Consider the following 24982-nt stretch of genomic DNA (forward strand, 5'->3'; position numbering starts at 1 on the left):
GACTGTCTTATTGTGGCGGTCCTCTCCCTGTATGATCAGTGCCAGAGCTTGGTCCGCATTGCCGGCAGTAAGTCGGACACGTTTCCAGTGAGGGTTGGACTCCGCCAAGGCTGTCCTTTGTCACCGATTCTGTTCATAACTTTTATGGACAGAATTTCTAGGCGCAGTCAAGGCTTTGAGGGGTTCCGGTTTGGTGACCGCAGGATTAGGTCTCCGCTTTTTGCGGATGATGTGGTCCTGAAGGCTTCATCTGACCGGGATCTTCAGCTCTCACTGGATCGGTTCGCAGCCGAGTGTGAAGCGACCGGAATGAGAATCAGCACCTCCAAGTCCGAGTCCATGGTTCTCGCCCGGAAAAGGGTGGAGTGCCATCTCCGGGTTGGGGAGGAGACCCTGCCCCAAGTGGAGGAGTTCAAGTACCTAGGAGTCTTGTTCACGAGTGGGGGAAGAGTGGATCGGGAGATCGACAGGCGGATCGGTGCGGCGTCTTCAGTAATGCGGACGTTGTATCGATCCGTTGTGGTGAAGAAGGAGCTGAGCCGGAAGGCAAAGCTCTCAATTTACCGGTCGATCTACGTTCCCATCCTCACCTATGGTCATGAGCTTTGGGTCATGACCGAAAGGATAAGATCACGGGTACAAGCGGCCGAAATGAGTTTCCTCCGCCGTGTGGCGGGTCTCTCCCTTAGAGATAGGGTGAGAAGCTCTGCCATCCGGGAGGAACTCAAAGTAAAGCCGCTGCTCCTCCACATTGAGAGGAGCCAGATGAGGTGGTTCGGGCATCTGGTCAGGATGCCACCCGAACGCCTCCCTAGGGAGGTGTTTAGGGCACGTCCACGGGGAAGACCCAGGACACGTTGGGAAGACTATGTCTCCCGGCTGGCCTGGGAACGCCTCGGGATCCCCCGGGAAGAGCTAGACGAAGTGGCTGGGGAGAGGGAAGTCTGGGTTTCCCTGCTTAAGCTGTTGCCCCCGCGACCCGACCTCGGATAAGCGGAAGATGGATGGATGCCATCCCCTCATATTACCTACGCCGTTTCCACGTTTAATCTCGCAAGTTTAACACAGGCGCTCACGTGACCCGCTCGCACTCTATATAATCCAGCGTTCCAAGATGGCTGCCAGATGCGGTGGCTAAGCCTGTTTTAAAGTTGTCGTTTGCCTGCGTATCGTAAAAACAACCGTCCAACATTTTACAACTAATCGTAAACTTATAGGTGGCCGAGTTGCGATGAGAGAGTGTGGTGATGTTGAGATATTAAGCCGAGTTGGTAAGTGAATTTGTTTACTAATAGTATCTACTAGCCGTACCCATGTATTTTCCATGGGCGGTTAGCATCGGGTTTTAATCCTGTTTCCTCCAATTTATATTTATGTCGAGTCTTTATTCTGGGTACTTACATACGGTGACTGAGTGTTGTGGCGTTTTTTTCAAGGCCATCTGCATTTTTTATGCTAAATATTTGCATATTTATGTAATTGTTCCTTCAGTTCTACAAATAGGAGATTGTTTCTGTTAAGGGTTTAATTATTATTATTTATTTCTATTTCATATGTGTCGTTTGGAAAGGTAAAATGTGTTTAAGTTGTTTAACCGTTACTATGGCTTCGGTTGCTATGGTTACGGGCAGTCCCGTTCCCGCCAGGCACGTTAAACAAAGTGTTAAAAGAGCTCCGGCATTAACCAGCAACGTGGCGTCGGTAACACTACACGGGAGTTAGTTCACCACGGTTGCAGTTCAGAGAAATAACCACAGTAAGCTTCCTATTCGGCGTGGCGCAGTGGGAGAGTGGCCGTGCGCAACCCGGGGGTCCCTGGTTCAAATCCCACCTAGTACCAACCTCGTCACGTCCGTTGTGTCCTGAGCAAGACACTTCACCCTTGCTCCTGATGTGTGCTGGTTGGTGCCTTGCATGGCAGCTCCCTCCATCAGTGTGTGAATGTGTGTGTGAATGGGTAAATGTGGAAGTAGTGTCAAAGCGCTTTGAGTACCTTGAAGGTAGAAAAGCGCTATACAAGTACAACCCATTTATTTATTTATTTATTCCGGTGTGTTATAAGTGACAGTTTATAAGTTGCACTCGTTGAAATTTAGGACGTTTGGGCACTCACGTTGCCAGTGGATGGGACGGGTGTGCTAACCGCAGCTCGCACGTGTGTTTGTTTGCTGCAGAGTGACTTCACGAACGGCAGGTTTAGTCACGTATTAGTTAAGTTTGTTCAAGAGAACCTCTCCCTTGTGACTGTTTACTATTTGGAGAGCGAGTGTGGAACATTATAAAGATTTTAGTTGTGTGCTATTGTGGCTACATTGCTGCGAGGGAAATGGACAGCGCGAGTTGGGGACGAGTGTATGGGTGTAATTAAAGTGTTTATTATTGTCTGGTTATTGTATGTTTATGTGGTGTATATAGTAAATTGTTCATCCATATAAGCCGTCTCCTTTCAATCTCTCTTAGACTAGATTTATTGGGTAAATAGGGAATAATTGGAGCATCCCCCCACGTACAGGTTCCCGTACATTAACGTTTTTTTATTAAATGTGCTTTTCGGGATGGTATCCTTACATCACACTCAAATTTATATGCGCAGGCCTAAATTTACCACATACCTTTGGTAAGCGCCGGACTGAGAAGAGGTTTTAAAATAATTAGCACATGCTTACTTTTACCGCATGCCTTTGGTAAGCGCGGGAGTGAGAAGAGGTTTTAAATGAATTAGCGCCCCGGCGGCAATTCAAGGAAATACGGTAAATTAAATGGGGACGGCGTTAGTGGTTCAAACCCCACCTTCTAACATCCTAGTCACGTCCGTTGTGTCCTTGAGCAAGACACTTCACCCTTGCTCCGGATGGGTCCTGGTTGGCGCCGTGCATGGCAGCTCCCGCCGTCAGTGTGTGTGTGAATGGGTGAATGTGGAAATAGTGTCAAAGCGCTTTGAGTTCCTTAAAAAGGTAGAAAAGCGCTATACAAGTACAACCCATTTACCATTTCTTTCAATGACACCGGATTTATTTGTTATTGCCCTGCAAAAAGTCAGTGTTCCAAAACCAGAAAAAAATAATACAAAAATGAGGGGTATTTTATTTGAACTAAGCAAAATTATCTGCCAATAGAACAAGAAAATTTGGCTTGTCAAGACTTTCCAAAACAAGTAAAATTAGCTAACCTCAATGGACCCCAAAATACCTTAAAGGGGAACTTTAACACAATTTCAAAAGGGTTAAAACCAATAAAATTCAGTTCCCAGTGGCTTATTTTATTTTTGGAATTTTTTTTCAAAACTTTACCCATCATGGAATATCCCGAAAAAAGGCTTTAAAGTGCCTGATTTTTGCTATCTGTAAATCCACCCGTCCATTTTCCTGTGACGACATACAGTGCTGCCAATACAAAAAAACAACGGCGGATACCACAGCAAGATATAGCGACATTCGCTCGGATTCAGACTCAGATTTCAGCGGCTTAAGCGAAATCTTTGTAGCATATTCAACTGAATATGGGTTGAAAAGTATTTGCAAATTTATAACACAATTTCTCAAATCATATGGAAACAGGGTTTGTACGTATTTATTTTGAAATAAAACTTGGTTAAAAGGTTTTTAATACAATACTGTGATAAAAGTTATGGGCGCTATTGAGCACTTCTATTAACTGCATTGTTAACCACCTTGTATTAGCCATATTTTACGAGTTAGAATGCATACAAAAATGTGTTCATGATAAGGATTGTAAATGATGGAGTCATTTTTTTTTAAAAGTCGATGGATGAAAACAAGATTGGTGGGCGGCATAGCTCGGTTGGTAAAGCGGCCGTGTCAGCAACTTGAGGGTTGCAGGTTCGATCCCTGCTTCCGCCATCCTAGTCACTGCCGTTGTGTCCTTGGGCAAGACACTTTACCCACCTGCTCCCAGTGCCACCCACACTGGTTTAATTGCAACTTAGATATTGGGTTTCACTATGTAAAGCGATTTGAGTCACTTGAGGAAAAAGCGCGATATACAGTTGTGATCAAAATTATTCAACCCCCACACACTTTTGGTGTTTTAGCAAGTTGGACATTTATTCCGTATTTTGTTTATAGTCATATCAAATAAAGATGCAATAAATAGACAAATGCAACTTAAATTGTAACACTGTATTTTACAAAATACCAAAAAAGGACATTTCTCTTAATATCTCATTGACAAAATGATTCAACCCCCTAGTTCCATGCATCTTTAGTACTTAGTAGAACACCCTTTGGCAGTAATGACATCCTTCAAAGGTGATACATAAGCTTCTTGCAAGCATCTACAGGTATTTTAGCCCATTCCTCTTGGGCAAAGGCCTCCAGTTCATTCATATTCTTGGGCTTGTGTGCTGCAACTGCCTTCTTCAAGTCCCACCTCAGGTTTTCTATTAGGATTTAGGTCTGGCGACTGTGAAGGCCACTCCAGAGTCTTCCAGCCCTTCTTCTGCAACCACTCTGATGTTGATTTGGAGGTATGCTTGGGATCCTTGTCCTGTTGGAAGGTCCAACGTCTCCCAAGCCTCAGCTTCGTCACTGACTTCATGACATTTGCAGCTAATATATCCTGGTAGAAAATATAATTCATAATGCCTTGAACGCGCTGGAGATTCCCGGTACCTGAGGCAGAGAAACAGCCCCAGAGCATGATTGACCCCCCACCATGCTTAACAGTAGGGAAGGTGTTCTTCTCTTTGTAAGCTTCAGTTTTTCTCCTCCAGACATAACGTTGATTCATAGGCCCAAAGAGTTCCAGTTTTGTCTCATCACTCCATAGAACAGTTTCCCAAAACCTTTGGGGTTTGTCCAGATGATTTTTGGCATACTGGAGTCTATTTTCTTGTGCCTGGTAGTCAGAAGTGGGGTGCGCCTGGGAGTTCTGGCATGGAGGCCTTCATCTCGTAGTGCGCGCCTTATTGTCTGGGATGAAACCTGCGTTCCCCCCTCTGCAATGTCCTGTTGTAGTTCCTCAGCTGTTACCCGAGGGTTTTTCACCACTACGCTTCAAATACCGGTCAGCAGTTGCACACAGCATCCTCTTTCTACCACGCCCAGCTCCCAACTGTGTCTCTTGGAATGTGTAATGTCTTTGCTATTTTCTTATATCCATGTCCTTTCTTATGAAGATAAATTACCTCCTCTCTTGACTTCTTTGACCACTCCCTGGACTTCACCATGTTGCAAATACACCATTGACCATCTACAAGAAGCTGAGCGTCACAGTCTTTTTCAATCAGTTTAATTGTTGCTCGTTATTGTTCTAATCACATCTACAGGTCTTTTCAACACCTGATTGAAAAGACTTTATTCAAATTCTGTTCTTAAGAGTTATGATCTTCAAGGGGTTGAATCATTTTGTCAATGAGATATTAAGAGAAATGACACTGTTTGGTATGTTACAAAATGTAATTCAAGTTGCATTTGTCTATTTAATGCATCTTTATTTGATATGACTATAAACAAAATACGGAATAAATGTCCAACTTGCTAAAACACCAAAATTGTGTGGGGGTTGAATAATTTTGAGCACAACTGTAAATATAATTCACTTCACTTCAAATAAGTGAATTATTTTAATGAGGCGTACTTAAGATTCCTGCAGCTACAGCGTCGTAACAATACGACTATTGATAAGAGCGGGACGACACAATTCCAGCACAAGACCAACTCATCCTGTAGACCCAAATCTGCCTTTTTTTTTTGTGTGTGCTTCTTGTGCCTCGTGAGGATGTTTGTGTGGTTTCCTGGAGGAAGCGGCGGCCTCAGCGTGCGCCGGAGCATGTGAGGCCACTCAAGGACTTTGCAACGTGTCGAGCAGATGGAACTCGGGTCTTGAACGCGGAGCCTCTTTTACCGCCGAGCGGGATGTAATTGCAGGATTTCCTGACGTTCGGATTCAGTTTTCTTCCTTTCTGGTATTTCCTGCATTCCGTCCTTTGCTCCGGATGAACGTGCTCCGCTGGAACCGGCTTTCTACGCTCTGGAAGAGCTGGATATTCAACCAGGAGAACGCCGGAGCTCTCAGACTTGAAGAAGAAGCCCAGGAGAAGGACGAGGACTCGTCGGAGAAGAATGTGGATTATAAGAACCCAAGGGGCAAAGATCCAAGTTGGAGTTCCTGTCCGGAGATCCGAAAGTCCGAACTCCTCCGTCGTAGTCGCTCGCACGAACCTCAGGATGAGAGACCTGGGTCTGTCAGAAGGTTCTGGTCTGAGGACGCTGCCCACTGTGTGTTGCAGGTGGACAACGGCAGCGAGGGCGACGACGGCTTCCTGCACAGAGACGGCTCTCAGCGGCGCTCCCGACGCCGCTTCAGGAGGATCAACCCCAAGGGGGAGCGGGAACTCATCACAGACGGACAGGAACCGGCCAGTTACAAGGTAGGACCGTATTTTGCTTTCTAAATGGTAAATGGTAAAGGGGTTATACTTGTATAGCGCTTTTCTACCTTTAAAAGGGAACATTATCACCATTTCAGAAGGGTTAAAACCAATAAAAATCAGTTCCCAGTGGCTTATTTTATTTTTCCAAGTGTTTTTCAAAATGTTACCCATCCAGAAAAAAGGCTTTAAAGTGCCTGTTTTTCGCTATATTTAAATCCATCGTCCATTTTCCTGTGACGTCATTTAGTGATGCCAACATAGCAAGATATAGCGACATTAGCTCGGATTCAGACTCGGATTTCAGCGGCTTAAGCGATTCAACAGATTACGCATGTATTGAAACGGATGGTTGGAGTATGGAGGCAGATAGCGAAAACGAAATTGAAGAAGAATCTCAAGCTATCGAGCGAAAACCTATTGACGCTATTCGGCCATGTCTGCCTTAGCATCGCCGGTAAAATGTGCAGACCAAACGATCGGGACTTTCGCATCTTGTGACACTGGAGCAACTTAAATCCGTTGATTGGTAAGTGTTTGTTTGGCATTAAATGTGAGTGGAGAGAAAGGCTGGATGCAAATATAGCTACAAATGTACATACGGCTAGTCTAAATAGCATGTTAGCATCCATTAGCTGGCAGTCATGCCGTAACCAAATATGTCTGATTAGCACATAAGTCAATAACATCAACAAAACTCACCTTTGTGATTTTGTTGACTTTATCGTTGTAAATGCATCTGCAGGATATCCACACATTTCTGTGCCATGTCTGCCTTAGCATCGCCGGTAAAATGTGCAGACCAAACGATCGGGACTTTCGCATCTTGTGACACTGGAGCAATTTAAATCCGTCGATTGGTAAGTGTTTGTTTGGCATTAAATGTGGGTGGAGAGAAAGGCTGGATGCAAATATAGCTACAAATGTGCATACGGCTAGTCTAAATAGCATGTTAGCATCCATTAGCTGGCAGTCATGCCGTAACCAAATATGTCTGATTAGCACATAAGTCAATAACATCAACAAAACTCACCTTTGTGATTTTGTTGACTTTATCGTTGTAAATGCATCTGCAGGATATCCACACATTTCTGTGCCATGTCTGCCTTAGCATCGCCGGTAAAATGTGCAGACCAAACGATCGGGACTTTCGCATCTTGTGACACTGGAGCAACTTAAATCCGTCGATTGGTAAGTGTTTGTTTGGCATTAAATGTGGGTGGAGAGAAAGGCTGGATGCAAATATAGCTACAAATGTGCATACAGCTAGCCTAAATAGCATGTTAGCATCGATTAGCATGCCGTGCCACGTAAGTCAACTTGAATCCGTCCCAGATCGTGTTGTTACCCTCCGACAACACACCACCGACGAGGCACGGAAAACAGTCGAAAAAACGGAAAATAACAGAGCTGATTAGACTCTGATGTTTGTAATGTGTTTGAGAAAATGGCGGACTGACTACCTAGGTGACCTCACAACATCACTCTGAGAGCGAAAAATAGAAAGGCGTTTAATTCGCCAAAATTCACCCATTTAGAGTTCGGAAATCGGTAAAAAAAATATATGGTCTTTTTTTTGCACCATCAAGGTATATATTGACACTTACATAAGTCTGGTGATAATGTTCCCCTTTAAGGTACTCAAAGCGCTTTGACACTATTTCCACTGATGGCGGGAACTGCCATGCAAGGCGCGGACTACGGTCCATCAGGAGCAAGGGTGAAGTGTCTCGCTCAAGGACACGACGGACGTGAATAGGGTGGTAGATAGAAGCTGGGGAAGTATTTGGGCTTTAATTTATTGATTAAGATGACGCTTTAAATGCTTTAATGCCGACAAAGGTGGCATTAAGGCATTACTATCTTTGCTTCAAACTTAGCTATACAATCATATAACAGTCAGATCGACAGGTAATTAATTAGCTACCCTGCTGTGCACATATAGACAGACAGGTGGACACGCACACAGCTGCTTGGTTTGATGCCAATTTATTAGCGCAGTCCAAACCGCCCACGTAGTGCAAACTAATAAAATGTATTCTATTCTAACCTAATTCTAGAATATGGCAGGCTATATGTAATATATACACTTGTACATTTTTCTTTGAAAAGCCCAGTGCGTTTGATGCATTTTAACCTTTATTTTAACCGTCTAAAATTGTTCCTTGAGTGCATTAACAAATATATCATAAGATTTTGTGTTTAAAATGAAGCAAATATGACATATTTTGTGGTCACCTTTATTTTCAAAAGTATCAAAAAATTGAAAAGTATCCAAATGCATTTTGGTACCGGTACCAAAATAATGCCATACAGACAACCCTATTCCCTAGTAATAGTAGTAGTAGTAGTAGTTGTAATAGTAGTAGTAGTAGTAAAAATAGTAGCAGTAGGGATGTGTGTGTTAGGGGTGCACAAAAAAATGGATTCACTATTGATTCATATGTGTTAATATGGCATTTATATATATATATATATATATATATATATATATATATATATATATATATATATATATATATATATATATATATATCCATTTTTTGCCACTTATTCCCTTTGGGGCCGGGGGGTGGGCGCTGGTGCCTATCTTAGCTACAATCGGGCGGAAGGCGGTGTACACCCTGGACAAGTCACCACCTCATCGCAGAACCAACACAGATAGACAGACTATATATATATATATATATATATATATGTATATGTGTATATATATATATATATATATATATATATATATATGTATGTGTATGTATGTATGTATGTGTGTATGTGTATGTATGTATGTATGTATATGTGTATGTATGTATGTATATATGTATGTATATATATATGTATGTATGTGTATATATATATATGTATGTATATATATGTATGTATATACGTATATGTGTACATATATGTATGAATATATGTATATGTGTATGTATATATATATGTACGTGTATATATATATACATATATATATGTAAGTATGTATGCATGTATGTGTATACATATGTATGTATGTATGTATGTATGTATGTATATATGTATGCATATATATGTATGTATATATATGTATGTATATATGTTTATGTGTATGTATATATATATGTATATATGTATATGTGTATGTATATATGTACATGTATGCATATATCTATATATGTATGTATATATGTATGTGTATATATATGTATATATATATGTATGTATGTATGTATGTATGTACATCCATGCATATATCTATACATATATATGTATATATACTTACTGTATGTATATATATATATAATATATATATATTTTATAACATATATGTTGTATATGCATATAAAATATATATTTATGTATAGTGTGTATATATATATATATACATATATATATATGCACATATATATATATATATATATATATATATATATATATATATATTATACATCACTCATAGTCTGAAGACTCAAAAAACTTCAAAAAGTGTTTGTATTTATTATTCTATTTTTTTAAGTTTTCTTCAAGAAAAACACTGTGCAACTGTGTACTTTTTGGGGGGCGTGCGCGTCCCTCCCTCTGATAGGATCAAAGTGTCAGTTAGTAGTTTCTAATCGTCACTTACCACACACACTTACACACGCTCTCACCGCGCACGACACATACGGTGTGGGAATTAACACAAATGTGCAAAAATTGCCTCTTGTTACCTCACTGTCACGGCATCAAGGGGATTATCGTACTATGTATACTTTCCCTCTTACGCCTCCTTGTTGTTACTATGTAAAATCCACACACACACACACGCACACACGCACACGCACACATGCATTAAGAAACCGGATGTGTGGCAAACCGAGAACATTGCATATGTTGTTGTTGTTTCCTGGGTTACAAACTATAAGAATAACAACAAAAAAACAGATTTTGTGAAAATTAAAGTATCAATCTAATCCAGGGGTTACCAACGCGGTGCCCGCGGGCACCAGGTAGCCCCTTAAGGACCAGTTAAGTCGCCCGCTGGCCTGTTCTAAAAATAGCTCAAATAGCAGCACTTACCAGTGAGCTGCCTCTATTTTTTTTTATTTTATTTATTTACTAGCAAGGTGGTCTCGCTTTGCTCGACATTTTTAATTCTAAGAGAGACACAACTCAAATAGAATTGAAAATCCAAGAAAAGATTTTAAAGACTTGGTCTTCACTTTTTTAAATAAATTAATTATGTTTTTTACTTTGCTTCTCATTACTTTCAGAAAGACAATTTTAGAGAAAAAATACAACCTTAAAAATGATTTTCGGATTTTTAAACACATATACATTTTTACCTTTTAAATTCCTTCCTCTTCTTTCCTGACATTTTTAATCAATGTTCAAGTAAATTTTTTGTATTTTTCATTGTAAAGAATAATAAATACATTTTAATTTAATTTTTCATTTTAGCTTCTGTTTTTTTGACGAAGAATATTTGTGCAATATTTCTTCAAAATCATTATGATTCAAATTCTAAACAATTATTCTGGCAAATCTAGAAAATCTGTAGAATTTCTGTAGAATCTGTAGAATTTCTTTAAAAAATGTTGTTTTGGAAAATCTAGAAGAAATAAGGATTTGTCTTTGTTAGAAATATAGCTTGGTCCAATTTGTTATATATTCTAACAAAGTGCAGATTGGATTTTAACCTATTTAAAACATGTCATCAAAAATATGTATTTATTGTGAGAAATCATTAAGATGATCAGTGCTTCCACAAAGATAAATATCATTAATTATTAATAATAACAGTGTCAAAGGTAAATTGAGCAAATTAGCTATTTCTGGCAATTTATTTAAGTGTGTATCAAACTGGTAGCCCTTGGCATTAATCAGTACCTAAGAAGTAGCTCTTTGTTTCAAAAAGGTTGGTGACCCCTGATCTAATCCCTCTTGTATCAGTCTTGTACTGATACTACCCTTGATATCAACACCGGGAGTATATTGATGGATCATCCCTCCTCTTATGTTACATATCAACAGTTTTATTATTCTCTCTTTAACGCTTATTAATCTACTTATTAATAACCTGTTAATATTGCCTACTTGCATTTAAGGCTGACGCTCTGTGGAAACGCTCCCCACTGGGTGTGAGTTTTCCTTGCCTTTTCTGAGCTGCCGTGACGTAGATTACCATAGTAACTAATTAATTACCATAATAACTAATTAATTACCATAGTAACTAATTAATTACCATAGTAACTAATTAATTACCATAGTAACTAGTACATCATGCAAAAGCACAGATTCCAACCATGGAAATACTTTGTACAGTTGAAGACTTACGGTCTTTTGAAAACATCACTGCACATCATAATTGCAGCTACAGTTTCCATCTTAAAGACAATAAAATATATATTTTGGTCCCCATGAACCATATTAACTCTTTTTTTCCCCAAAGTTCCCAGTAAAAATAATTAGCACAATACTTCATCAGTCCAGAGATTTAAAGACATCTATGAGCTAACTGGGCAGTGGAATTTTTACCTCATTTTTTTGTTACAACCTTGTGAGGGGCGTGGCCTGCGGCCCTGCAGCAAAGTGGGATGTGTCAGGAACGGTTTCGAGATTAGCGCTAATCTCGGCAATTCTACTTTTGGATCAAAGATTTAAACAGCAGGAAACACCTGCAGGCATTCACCCAGTGACACCTCCAAAAGATCAATCAATCAATCAATGTTTACTTATATAGCCCTAAATCACTAGTGTCTCAAAGGGCTGCACAAACCACAACACAAACCACTACGACATCCTCGGTAGGCCCACATAAGGGCAAGGAAAACTCACACCCAGTGGGACGTCAGTGACAATGATGACCCAGTGATGATTATGAGAACCTTGGAGAGGACGAAAGCAATGGATGTTGAGCGGGTCTAACATGATACAAGATGGCGCCGTGTCACAAACAATAACACACCGTTTAAGTGTCTTGGCATGGGTTTTATGGAAACTTTTTGCTATATGAACGTTGGCCTGGAAAAATCCATAAATTAGCCGCACCCTTTTGTAAGTCGCAGGGCTCAAAGCGTAAGAAAAAAGTAGCAGAATTTACAGTTTCCATCCATCCTTCCATTTTCTAACGCTTATTCCTTTTGGGGGGGCTGGTGCCTATCTCGGCTACTATCAGGCGGAAGGCGGGGTACACCCCGGACAAGTCGCCACGTCACAGCAGTTTTCAGTAATGTCACAGAAGATGCAGAATTTTCTTTAACATTTAAGTGGTGAAACTTCCTAAAAGAGGACAGCTGTAGTGCTGTATTCTGAGGATCATGACATATTTAATTACATTTTTTTTAATGGTCCTCATCAGTCACGTACAAATTTGTGTGAATTATGCAAAATTATTAAAAATTTGGTCCCCATGAACCATATTAACTCTTTTTTTCCCCACGGTTCCCAGTAAAAATGATCAGCACAATACTTAATCAATCCAGAGATTTAAAGACATCTATGAGCTAACTGGGCAGTGGAAATTTTACCCAATTTTTTTTTTTTTTACAACCTTGTGAGGGGCGTGGGCTGCAGACCCGCAGCAAAATGGGATGTGCCAGGACCGGCTTCGAGATTAGCGCTAATCTTGGCAATTCTACTTCCGGATCAAAGCTTTAAACAGCAGGAAACACTTGCAGGCATTCACCCAGCGACACCTCCAAAAGATGGCGCCGTGTCACAAACAATAACACACCGTTTAAGTGTCTTGGCATGAATTTTATGGAAACTTTTTGCTTTATGGACGTCTGCCTAGAAAAATCCATAAATTAGCCGCACCCTTTTGTAAATCGCAGGGTTCAAAGCGTAGGAAAAAAGTCGCTGAATTTACAGTTTATCATTTTTTATCATTATTATTTTTTAATAAGATGCCCGTCTCCATGCAACCAGAAAGAGCGTTTCTAACCTATAACCTTTAATTTTCATTACAATTATTATTAAGGATGTCCGATAATGACTGTTTTGCCGATATCCGATATTCCGATGTTGTCCAACTCTTAATTACCTATTCCGATATCAACCGATACCGATATATACAGTCGTGAAATTACGCCTGTTACCTGTTACGCCTAACGTAGGGAATAATTCTGGTTGTTCTTACCAACCTTTATTGTATCAGGTAAATAGTGTTTGACCAGTAGATGGCAGTCACACAAAAGAGATACGTGCACCGATTCCGATATCAACCGATACCGATATATACAGTCGTGAAATTAAGCCTGTTACCTGTTACGCCTAACGTAGGGAATAATTCTGGTTGTTCTTACCAACCTTTATTGTATCAGGTAAATAGTGTTTGACCAGTAGATGTCAGTCACACAAAAGAGATACGTGCACCGATTCCGATATCAACCGATACCGATATATACAGTCGTGAAATTACGCCTATTACCTGTTACGCCTAACGTAGGGAATAATTCTGGTTGTTCTTACCAACCTCTATTGTATCAGGTAAATAGTGTTTGACCAGTAGATGGCAGTCACACAAAAGAGATACGTGCACCGATTCCGATATCAACCGATACCGATATATACAGTCGTGAAATTACGCCTATTACCTGTTACGCCTAACGTAGGGAATAATTCTGGTTGTTCTTACCAACCTTTATTGTATCAGGTAAATAGTGTTTGACCAGTAGATGGCAGTCACACAAAAGAGATACGTGCACCGATTCCGATATCAACCGATACCGATATATACAGTCGTGAAATTACGCCTATTACCTGTTACGCCTAACGTAGGGAATAATTCTGGTTGTTCTTACCAACCTTTATTGTATCAGGTAAATAGTGTTTGACCAGTAGATGGCAGTCACACAAAAGAGATACGTGCACCGATTCCGATATCAACCGATACCGATATATGCAGTCGAGGAATTAACACATTATAATGCCTAATTTTGTTGTGATGCCCCGCTGGATGCATTAAACAATGTAACAAGGTTTTTCAAAATAAATCAACTCAAGTTATGGAAAAAAATGCCAACCCGTCATTTATTATTAAAGTCACAAAGTGCATTATTTTTTTTTTAGCATGCTTGGAATTTGGGAGCTTGAGGTGGGTGGGGGCAGAGGTAGCGGGGGGTGTATATTGTAGTCTCCCGGAAAAGTTAGTGCTGCAAGGGGTTCTGGGTATCTGCTCTGTTGTGTTTGAGTTGTGTTACGCCTAATGTAGGGAATAATTCTGGTTGTTCTTACCAACCTCTATTTTATCTGGTTAATGGTGTGTGACCAGTAGATGGCAGTCACACATAAGAGATACGTGCACCGATTCCGATATCATCCGATATCGTGGAATTAACACATTATGATGCCTAATTTTGTTGTGATGCCCCGCTGGATGCATTAAACAATGTTACAAGGTTTTCCAAAATAAATCAACTCAAGTTATGGGAAAAAAAATGCCAACATGGCATTTGTTATTGAAGTCACAAAGTGCATTTTTTTTTTTAACATGCTTGGAATTTGGGAGCTTGAGGTGGGTGGGGGCAGAGGTAGCGGGGGGTGTATATTGTAGCCTCCCGGAAAAGTTAGTGCTGCAAGGGGTTCTGGGTATCTGCTCTGTTGTGTTTAAGTTGTGTTACGCCTAATGTAGGGAATAATTCTGGTTGTTCTTACCAACCTCTATTTTATCTGGTTAATGGTGTGTGACCAGTAGATGGCAGTCACACATAAGAGATATGTGCACCGATTCCGATATCATCCGATATCGTGGAATTAACACATTATGATGCCTAATTTTGTTGTGATGCCCCGCTGGATGCATTAAACAATGTTACAAGGTTTTTCAAAATAAATCAACTCTAGTTATGGAAAAAAATGCCAACCCGTCATTTATTATTAAAGTCACAAAGTGCATTTTTTTTTTTTTTAGCATGCTTGGAATTTGGGAGCTTGAGGTGGGTGGGGGCAGAGGTAGCGGGGGGTGTATATTGTAGCCTCCCGGAAAAGTTAGTGCTGCAAGGGGTTCTGGGTATCTGCTCTGTTGTGTTTAAGTTGTGCTACGCCTAATGTAGGGAATAATTCTGGTTGTTCTTACCAACCTCTATTTTATCTGGTTAATGGTGTGTGACCAGTAGATGGCAGTCACACATAAGAGATATGTGCACCGATTCCGATATCATCCGATATCGTGGAATTAACACATTATGATGCCTAATTTTGTTGTGATGCCCCGCTGGATGCATTAAACAATGTTACAAGGTTTTCCAAAATAAATCAACTCAAGTTATGGAAAAAAAAAATGCCAACATGGCATTTATTATTGAAGTCACAAAGTGCATTTTTTTTTTAACATGCTTGGAATTTGGGAGGTTGAGGTGGGTGGGGGCAGAGGTAGCGGGGGGTGTATATTGTAGTCTCCCGGAAAAGTTAGTGCTGCAAGGGGTTCTGGGTATCTGCTCTGTTGTGTTTAAGTTGTGTTACGCCTAATGTAGGGAATAATTCTGGTTGTTCTTACCAACCTCTATTTTATCTGGTTAATGGTGTGTGACCAGTAGATGGCAGTCACACATAAGAGATATGTGCACCGATTCCGATATCATCCGATATCGTGGAATTAACACATTATGATGCCTAATTTTGTTGTGATGCCCCGCTGGATGCATTAAACAATGTTACAAGGTTTTCCAAAATAAATCAACTCAAGTTATGGGGAAAAAAAATGCCAACATGGCATTTATTATTAAAGTCACAAAGTGCATTTTTTTTTTTTTTAGCATGCTTGGAATTTGGGAGCTTGAGGTGGGTGGGGGTAGGGGGTAGCGGGGGGTGTATATTGTAGCCTCCCGGAAAAGTTAGTGCTGCAAGGGGTTCTGGGTATCTGCTCTGTTGTGTTTAAGTTGTGTTACGCTTAATGTAGGGAATAATTCTGGTTGTTCTTACCAACCTCTATTTTATCTGGTTAATGGTGTGTGACCAGTAGATGGCAGTCACACATAAGAGATACGTGCACCGATTCCGATATCATCCGATATCGTGGAATTAACACATTATGATGCCTAATTTTGTTGTGATGCCCCGCTGGATGCATTCAACAATGTAACAAGGTTTTTCAAAATAAATCAACTCAAGTTATGGAAAAAAATGCCAACCCGTCATTTATTATTAAAGTCACAAAGTGCATTTTTTTTTTTTTTAGCATGCTTGGAATTTGGGAGCTTGAGGTGGGTGGGGGCAGAGGTAGCGGGGGGTGTATATTGTAGCCTCTCGGAAAAGTTAGTGCTGCAAGGGGTTCTGGGTATCTGCTCTGTTGTGTTTAAGTTGTGTTACGCCTAATGTAGGGAATAATTCTGGTGGTTCTTACCAACCTCTATTTTATCAGGTAAATAGTGTTTGACCAGTAGATGGCAGTCACACAAAAGAGATACGTGCACCGATTCCGATATCAACCGATACCGATATATACAGTCGTGAAATTACGCCTATTACCTGTTACGCCTAACGTAGGGAATAATTCTGGTTGTTCTTACCAACCTTTATTGTATCAGGTAAATAGTGTTTGACCAGTAGATGGCAGTCACACAAAAGAGATACGTGCACCGATTCCGATATCAACCGATACCGATATATACAGTCGTGAAATTACGCCTATTACCTGTTACGCCTAACGTAGGGAATAATTCTGGTTGTTCTTACCAACCTTTATTGTATCAGGTAAATAGTGTTTGACCAGTAGATGGCAGTCACACAAGAGAGATACGTGCACCGATTCCGATATCAACCGATACCGATATATACAGTCGTGAAATTACGCCTATTACCTGTTACGCCTAACGTAGGGAATAATTCTGGTTGTTCTTACCAACCTTTATTGTATCAGGTAAATAGTGTTTGACCAGTAGATGGCAGTCACACAAAAGAGATACGTGCACCGATTCCGATATCAACCGATACCGATATATGCAGTCGAGGAATTAACACATTATGATGCCTAATTTTGTTGTGATGTCCCGCTGGATGCATTAAACAATGTAACAAGGTTTTTCAAAATAAATCAACTCAAGTTATGGAAAAAAATGCCAACCCGTCATTTATTATTAAAGTCACAAAGTGCATTTTTTTTTTTTTTAGCATGCTTGGAATTTGGGAGCTTGAGTTGGGTGGGGGCAGAGGTAGCGGGGGGTGTATATTGCAGCCTCCCGGAAAAGTTAGTGCTGCAAGGGGTTCTGGGTATCTGCTCTGTTGTGTTTAAGTTGTGTTACGCCTAATGTAGGGAATAATTCTGGTTGTTCTTACCAACCTCTATTTTATCTGGTTAATGGTGTGTGACCAGTAGATGGCAGTCACACATAAGAGATACGTGCACCGATTCCGATATCATCCGATATCGTGGAATTAACACATTATGATGCCTAATTTTGTTGTGATGCCCCGCTGGATGCATTAAACAATGTTACAAGGTTTTCCAAAATAAATCAACTCAAGTTATGGGGAAAAAAAATGCCAACATGGCATTTATTATTGAAGTCACAAAGTGCATTTTTTTTTTTAACATGCTTGGAATTTGGGAGGTTGAGGTGGGTGGGGGTAGGGGGTAGCGGGGGGTGTATATTGTAGTCTCCCGGAAAAGTTAGTGCTGCAAGGGGTTCTGGGTATCTGTTCTGTTGTGTTTAAGTTGTGTTACGCCTAATGTAGGGAATAATTTTGGTTGTTCTTACCAACCTCTATTTTATCTGGTAAATGGTGTGTGACCAGTAGATGGCAGTCACACATAAGAGATACGTGCACCGATTCCAATATCAACCGATATATGCAGTCGTGGAATTAACACATTATGATGCCTAATTTTGTTGTGATGCCCCGCTGGATGCATTAAACAACGTAACAAGGTTTTCCAGAATAAATCAACTCAAGTTATGAGTTGATTTGCCATATTTATTATTGAAGTCACAAAGTGCATTATTTTTTTAACATGCTTCGAGATTAGCGCTAATCTGTGTTGGATCCTCTATGGATTGAACTTTCACAGTATCATATTAGACCCGCTCGACATCCATTGCTTTCGTCCTCTCCAAGGTTTCTCATAGTCATCATTGTCACCGACGTCCCACTGGGTGTGAGTTTTCCTTGCCCTTATGTGGGCCTACCGAGGATGTCGTAGTGGTTTGTGTTGTGGTTTGTGCAGCCCTTTGAGACACTAGCGATTTAGGGCTACATAAGTAAACATTGATTGATTAATTGATTGACTTCGCTGCAGGTCCGCAGGCCACGCCGCTTACAAACCTGTAAGAAGGGTTGTCCCCACAAGTGATGATCAAAAACTTGGTCCCCATTCCAAATGATAACCAGTATGTTTGTGTTTGTGTGTGTGAGGCACCTGTTGTTTGTAGACAGGCGGCATTGTGGGAATACTGTGGGTGGCAAACAGGAAGGGGGCTATCTTTAGTGTAAACAGATGCATGCTGGGAAAGGCGCCAACTGACTGTTGACAAACGGGCGACAAAGCTTTTAAATTTGACGGACGCTCCCCTCTGATGCTCCAAGTTACGGATGTCGGAGTAAGAATGTCCACCTTGTGTGGACAAAGACAGGATGTTGTTATTTAGCCGTAATAACATCAGTATTCCATTATCTCTTAATGTGCACTCAATGGAGGTGCTCATCAAGGAAAGGTCTTCTTCAACCTTGCAGGAGAAGGAAAAACAAATATTAGGAAGTATGCATCTGAAGGAAAGGTTGGAGGGGGAAGGATGAGGACTTCTCCTTTTTCGTCTTCTTGCACGGCTCTACTTAGGATCGATCCGAAACCCGATCCTTTCTACTTTTTCCAGCGGGAGTGCCGGTGCATCCTAATGCCTCCGAACAGGCGTAACGCAACAACAACACACACGTCTGCAGCGGTGTACTGGCTTCCTAGCAACGGCAATTATTCAACTTCAAAAATGGACAATGACACTGTAACGTTGGCTGTGATGCTATAGGTGAGGTGCGAGTGGTAATACGAGGGAGAGAAGATGCGAATCTGGTAAGAAATGAAGGAAGAATTAATTACCGAGAAAAACAACACGGGATTGGGGCTTCACGGTGGAAGAGGGGTTAGTGCGTCTGCCTCACAATACGAAGTTCCTGCAGTCCTGGGTTCAAACCCAGGCTCGGGATCTTTCTGTGTGGAGTTTGCATGTTCTCCCCGTGAGTGCGTGGGTTCCCTCCGGGTACTCCGGCTTCCTCCCACCTCCAAAGACATGCACCTGGGGATAGGTTGATTGGCAACACTAAATTGGCCCTAGTGTGTGAATGTGAGTGTGAATGTTGTCTGTCTATCTGTGTTGGCCCTGCGATGAGGTGGTGACTTGTCCAGGGTGTACCCCGCCTTCCGCCCGATTGTAGCTGAGATAGGCGCCAGCGCCCCCCGCGACCCCGAAAGGGAATAAGCGGTAGAAAATGGATGGATGGACAACACGGGATCCATCGTCAGGCGGGGGTTTGGCTGCAAGCTGGAATGTGTTCAACATTTATGCGGAAAAAGCTTTACTACAAAAAGTAGCAGCACTGCTAATGTAGCATCATTGATGAGTAGCCTGCTGGCCTGTTCTAAAAATAGCTCTAATAGCAGCACTTACCAGTGAGCTGCCTCTATTTTTTAAATTGTATTTATTTACTAGCAAGCTGGTCTCGCTTTGCTCGACGTTTTTAATTCTAAGAGAGACAAAACTCAAATAGAATTTGAAAATCCAAGAAAATATTTTAAAGACTTCACTTGTTTAAATAAATTCATTATTTTTTTTACTTTTCTTCTTATAACTTTCAGAAAGACAATTTTAGAGAAAAAATACAATCTTAAAAATTATTTTAGGATTTTTAAACACATATACCTTTTTACCTTTTAAATTCCTTCCTCTTCTTTCCTGACAATTTAAATCAATGTTCAAGTATATATTTTTTTTATTGTAAAGAATAATAAATACATTCTGGCCAATCTAGAAAATCTGTAGAATCAAATGTAAATCTTATTTCAAAGTGGATTTTAACCTATTTAGAACATGTCATCAAAATTTCTTAAATTAATCTTAATCAGGAAAAATTACTAATGATGTGCCATAAATTCTTTTTTAAATTTTTTCAAAAATATTCGAATTAGCTAGTTTTTCTCTTCATTTTTTTCGGTTGAATTTTGAATTTTAACGAGTCGAAATTGAAGATAAACTATGTTTCAAAATTTAATTTTCATTTTTTTCAGGTTTTCTCCTCTTTTAAACCGTTCAATTCAGTGTTTTTTTCATCATTTATTCTCTACAAAAAACCTTCCGTAAAAGGAAAAAATATATACAACAGAATGACAGACAGAAATACCCATTTTTTTATATATATAGATTTATTTATTAAAGGTAAATTGAGCAAATTGGCTATTTCTGGCAATTTATTTAAATGTGTATCAAACTGGTAGCCCTTCGCATTAATCAGTACCCAAGAAGTAGCTCTTGGTTTTAAAAAGGTTGGTGACCCCTGTGCTAGAGAATGAAGTGTTTGAAACTCTGCATGTCAACATCTCCGTTCGGTGCCACACCCACAAAATGCCGAAGCAACTATTTCCAGATCAACATCATACGAAGATTTCCTGGATTCTTCATTCATCACTCCAAGCAACGTTTCTAAGTTTTACAATATAACTAAAACAATTCTCACTTACTAAATCGTACTACGGATAATGACTGTGGGAGTGTTTGCAAGTTTGCATGTTTGCATTGCTGTTTGCATGTTTGCGTTGCTATAGCTTGTTCGTACGTGCTATAGCAATGTAATCAAGCTAGCCTCGTTAGCATTAGCTAATACGTTAGCACGTTTACGAGTGTCTGTGTTAGTATTATTAACCTACAATGGCATTTGTTTTGTATTGTGTCAGTCTGACGGATGCCTCAGTAAATTCACCAAAATGTCAACGTGGAGTTACCAACGCAGTGGCCTTGTGGTTAGAGTGTCCGCCCTGAGACTGGGAGGTTGTGAGTTCATACCAAAGACTACGAAAAATGGGACCCATTGCCTCCCTGCTTAAGATTACAGATTATTTCCATTTGTCTTTAATTCTGAAGGTAAAAACAGAAGTGTTTTAAAATAAAACTACCGTAAATCCTGGACTATAAGGAGCTACTTTTTTCCTACGTTTTGAGCGCTGCGGCTTATAAAACGGCGCGGCTAATTTAAGGATTTGTCTTCGCTGACAGCCATTATGCAAATAGTTTACATTAAATTACCTGCTCGGTGGCTTAGTGGTTCGAGTGTCCGCCCTGATATCGGCATGTTGTGAGGTCAAACCCCAGCCGAGTCATACCAAAGACTATACAAATGGGACCCATTTGGCACTCAGCATCAAGGGTTGGAATCGGGGGTTAAATCACCAAAATGATTCCCGAGCGTGGCCACCACTGCTGCTCACTGCTCCCCTCACCTCTCACGGGGTGGACATGGAGATGGGTCAAATGCAGTGTGTGTGTGTAACAATCATTGGAACTAGAACTAGCTTCTACAGCGAGTGGGTCCATGGCGATGACTTCTGTTTTGTTTGATCAGCCGTTTTGCTACCTTCTCGGAAACATAAGTATTTATAAATATTTATATGTAAATAACTCCTTTCGCAACATATATCTGTGGCTTATAGTCCAGTGTGTCTAATATATGGAAACTCATATAATCTAAAGCCGTCCTTTGTTTACGTTTGTTTAACTCCTACATATTTTGCTCCTCTTGCTGGCCGCCGTGTGGACTGCCAGCACGCAATCGCTCACTTTATTAAGACACAGTGGGCCTTACAGGGTTACGTCGTTCAATAGCGCCCGGCCAGATGGATGAAGCCTTCATTCAGCCTGTTTGGCCTGCGGCAGGAAACGAGCTGAGAGGGTCTTCCCGGCCAGTATTCATTACATCAGATGTCTGGACACGAGTGTGTGTGTGTGTGTGTGTGTGTGCAACATTGGGAAGGGAACACTGCTTTGACTGTCCCAAGGACAACGACGTTGAAGCAGTACCTTGTAGAAACATCGTGTGGTTAGCGAGCTTCCTGTGTCACAACTATCTGTAAAGATCGTCAGTTGCATGTTCCAACCTTGCAGCTTAGTCTCGTCAACCACTGTATTTGAGCTCTTTTCATCAGACACTCGTAAACACGTCACCATGTAAGCTGATGCAAATGACGCCATTGCATTATGATAGCGCGTACAAATGTGCATGCAAACACTCATGGGCATACTTGCCAACCTTGAGACCTCCGATTTCGGGAGGCGGGGGGTGGGGTGGGGTTGCATGGTCCTTTCAGAGGGGAGGAATATATTTACAGCTAGAATTCACCAAGTCAAAGTTTTATATATATATATATATATATATGTATATATATATATATAAGAAATACTTGACTTTCAGTGAATTCTAGCTATATATATATATATATATATATATATATATATATATATATATATATATATATATATATATATATGTATATGTTACTAATTACCACAGCCAGTATTTAAAGATTTTACTTTCTTTCCATCAGTCTGGGATTTTTGTACGTGCTTGCCTTCATGCCTTCACGCACCCACGATTACCTGCTACGCACCCTGCTATCCATGCCCCTTGTTTCGGTCACAGTAAGTGTTTTAGTTTTAGTTTCTCATAGTTCTGCCACAGTGCAAGTTTAAGTTTATAGTTTATTGTCTTTCATGCCATCGAGCAGTTGTTTTGTTTTCCTGTTTGTATTTTTGTAGCCAGGTTTTTTTACCTCCTTGTGAGCGCCCTCAGTTTGTTTATTTTTGTATTTAGTATTCAAATAAACAACCATGTACTTACACTCTCGTCTGGCTCGTGCCAATCATCCTTTGCATCGAAGAAGCAAAAACAATCCATGTCCAGGTGTGACATATATATATATGTATATATATATATATATATATATATATATATGTGTATGTATATATATATATATATATATATGTATATATATATATATATATATATGTGTGTATGTATATATATATATGTGTACGTATATATATATATATATATATATATATATATATATATATATATATATATATATATATATGTGTATGTATATATATATATATATATATATATATATATATATATATATATAGGGTTGTCCTGATCCAATATTTTGATCGGATCGGCCGCCGATATTTGCCAAGGCATGGGAAAATGCCGATCCAGATCCAGTTTAAAAAAAAAAAAAATCCGGTCCGTGTTTTCCAGCGCACCGATTTAAATAATACATTCCACCATTCCGTTACGCATTTTCCAGCTCACCTTCAACACATCCACAGGTCTGTGTTCTAACCGTTAAGACTTGCCGTGTGAGTTAAAAGTTGCGGTAAAAATGTCAGCTCTGTGGGATTATTTTACCCCACAAAGCGAAAAAGCTGAAGAGGTGGAGTGCAAAACATGCCACAACAAAGTCAAGCGTGGTGGTAGAGTTGTAAGACATTTTAATGACTCTTGAGAGTGAGAGGCTGATTACGATTGCGGCGTCGCTCCCGGCGCGCCACGCCCCGCCTCGCCGCTCGCTTCGCCGTCCACACCTCCTCGCCGCCATCTTGGGCCAGGCTCCGGCGTGACCTGCCTTGCTGTCGGACTACCGGCCACGCCTCCTTGCCGCCATCTTGGGCCGGGCTCCGGCGTGCTCTGCCCCGCTGTTGAACTACCGGCCACGCCTCCTCGCCGCCATCTTGCAGCGGGCTACGGTGTGCCATGCCTCACCGTCAGACTGCCGGCTCCGCCTCTCCATACATACTTTTATATGTATGTATGTATATATATATATATATATATATATACTGTATATATACATATATATGTATTTATACAGCCGTGGTCAAAAGTTTACATACTCTTGTAAAGAACATAATGTCATGGCTGTCTTGCGTTTCCAATCATTTCTAAAACTCTTATATTTTTGTGATAGTGATTGGAGCACATACTTGTTGGTCACAAAAAACATTCATGAAGTTTGGTTCTTCTATGAATTTATTATGAAAATGTGACCAAAACTGCTGGGTCCAAAATGTTAATATTTGGTCACATGTCCCTTGGCAAGATTCACTGCAATAAGGCACTTTAGGTAGCCACCCACAAGCTTCTGGTAGAATTTTTGATCAGTCTTCTTGACACAATTGGTGCAGTTCAGCTAAATGTGTTGGTTTTCTGTCGTGGACTTGTTTCTTCAGCATTGTCCACTTTGGGAAGGCCATAATTTAGTCTGATTTACTACTTTTGACATGTGTTTGGGGTCAATGTCCCGTTGGAACACGTAATGCGTCCAATACCCAACCCCTGGGCTGATGATTTTAGGTTGTCCTGAAGAATTTGGAGGTAATCCTCCTTTTTCATTGTCCCATTTACTCTCTGTAAAGCAACAGTTCCATTGGCAGCAAAACAGGCCCAGAGCATAATACTACCACCACCATGCTTGACGGTAGGTGTGGTGTTCCTCGAATTAAAGACCTCACCTTTTCTCCTCCAAACATTTTGCTGGGTATTGTGGCCAAACAGCTCCATTTTTTGTTTGATCTGACATGGACAAAGATAAAACCTTATGGAGAAAAGGTCAAAAAGGGTTCAGATGTTCCCAAATATGGGACTTTATCAACAGAA

The 24982-nt window shown here is 40.5% G+C and overlaps 1 protein-coding gene across 7 annotated transcripts in view; it reads left to right on the forward strand.

Annotated features, from left to right (window-relative positions):
* Positions 1–24982, forward strand: part of rapgef6 (Rap guanine nucleotide exchange factor (GEF) 6) — a 341924-nt gene that overhangs the window by 134469 nt on the left and 182473 nt on the right. For all 7 annotated transcript variants that reach the window (XM_061891505.1, XM_061891506.1, XM_061891508.1 and 4 more), the window contains one exon: positions 6251–6391. In XM_061891505.1, coding sequence (XP_061747489.1) covers positions 6251–6391 — 141 coding nt within the window. The remainder of the gene's footprint in view (positions 1–6250; positions 6392–24982) is intronic.

This window comes from Nerophis ophidion, linkage group LG28 (assembly GCF_033978795.1).
Source record: "Nerophis ophidion isolate RoL-2023_Sa linkage group LG28, RoL_Noph_v1.0, whole genome shotgun sequence".
Taxonomy (NCBI): domain Eukaryota; kingdom Metazoa; phylum Chordata; class Actinopteri; order Syngnathiformes; family Syngnathidae; genus Nerophis; species Nerophis ophidion.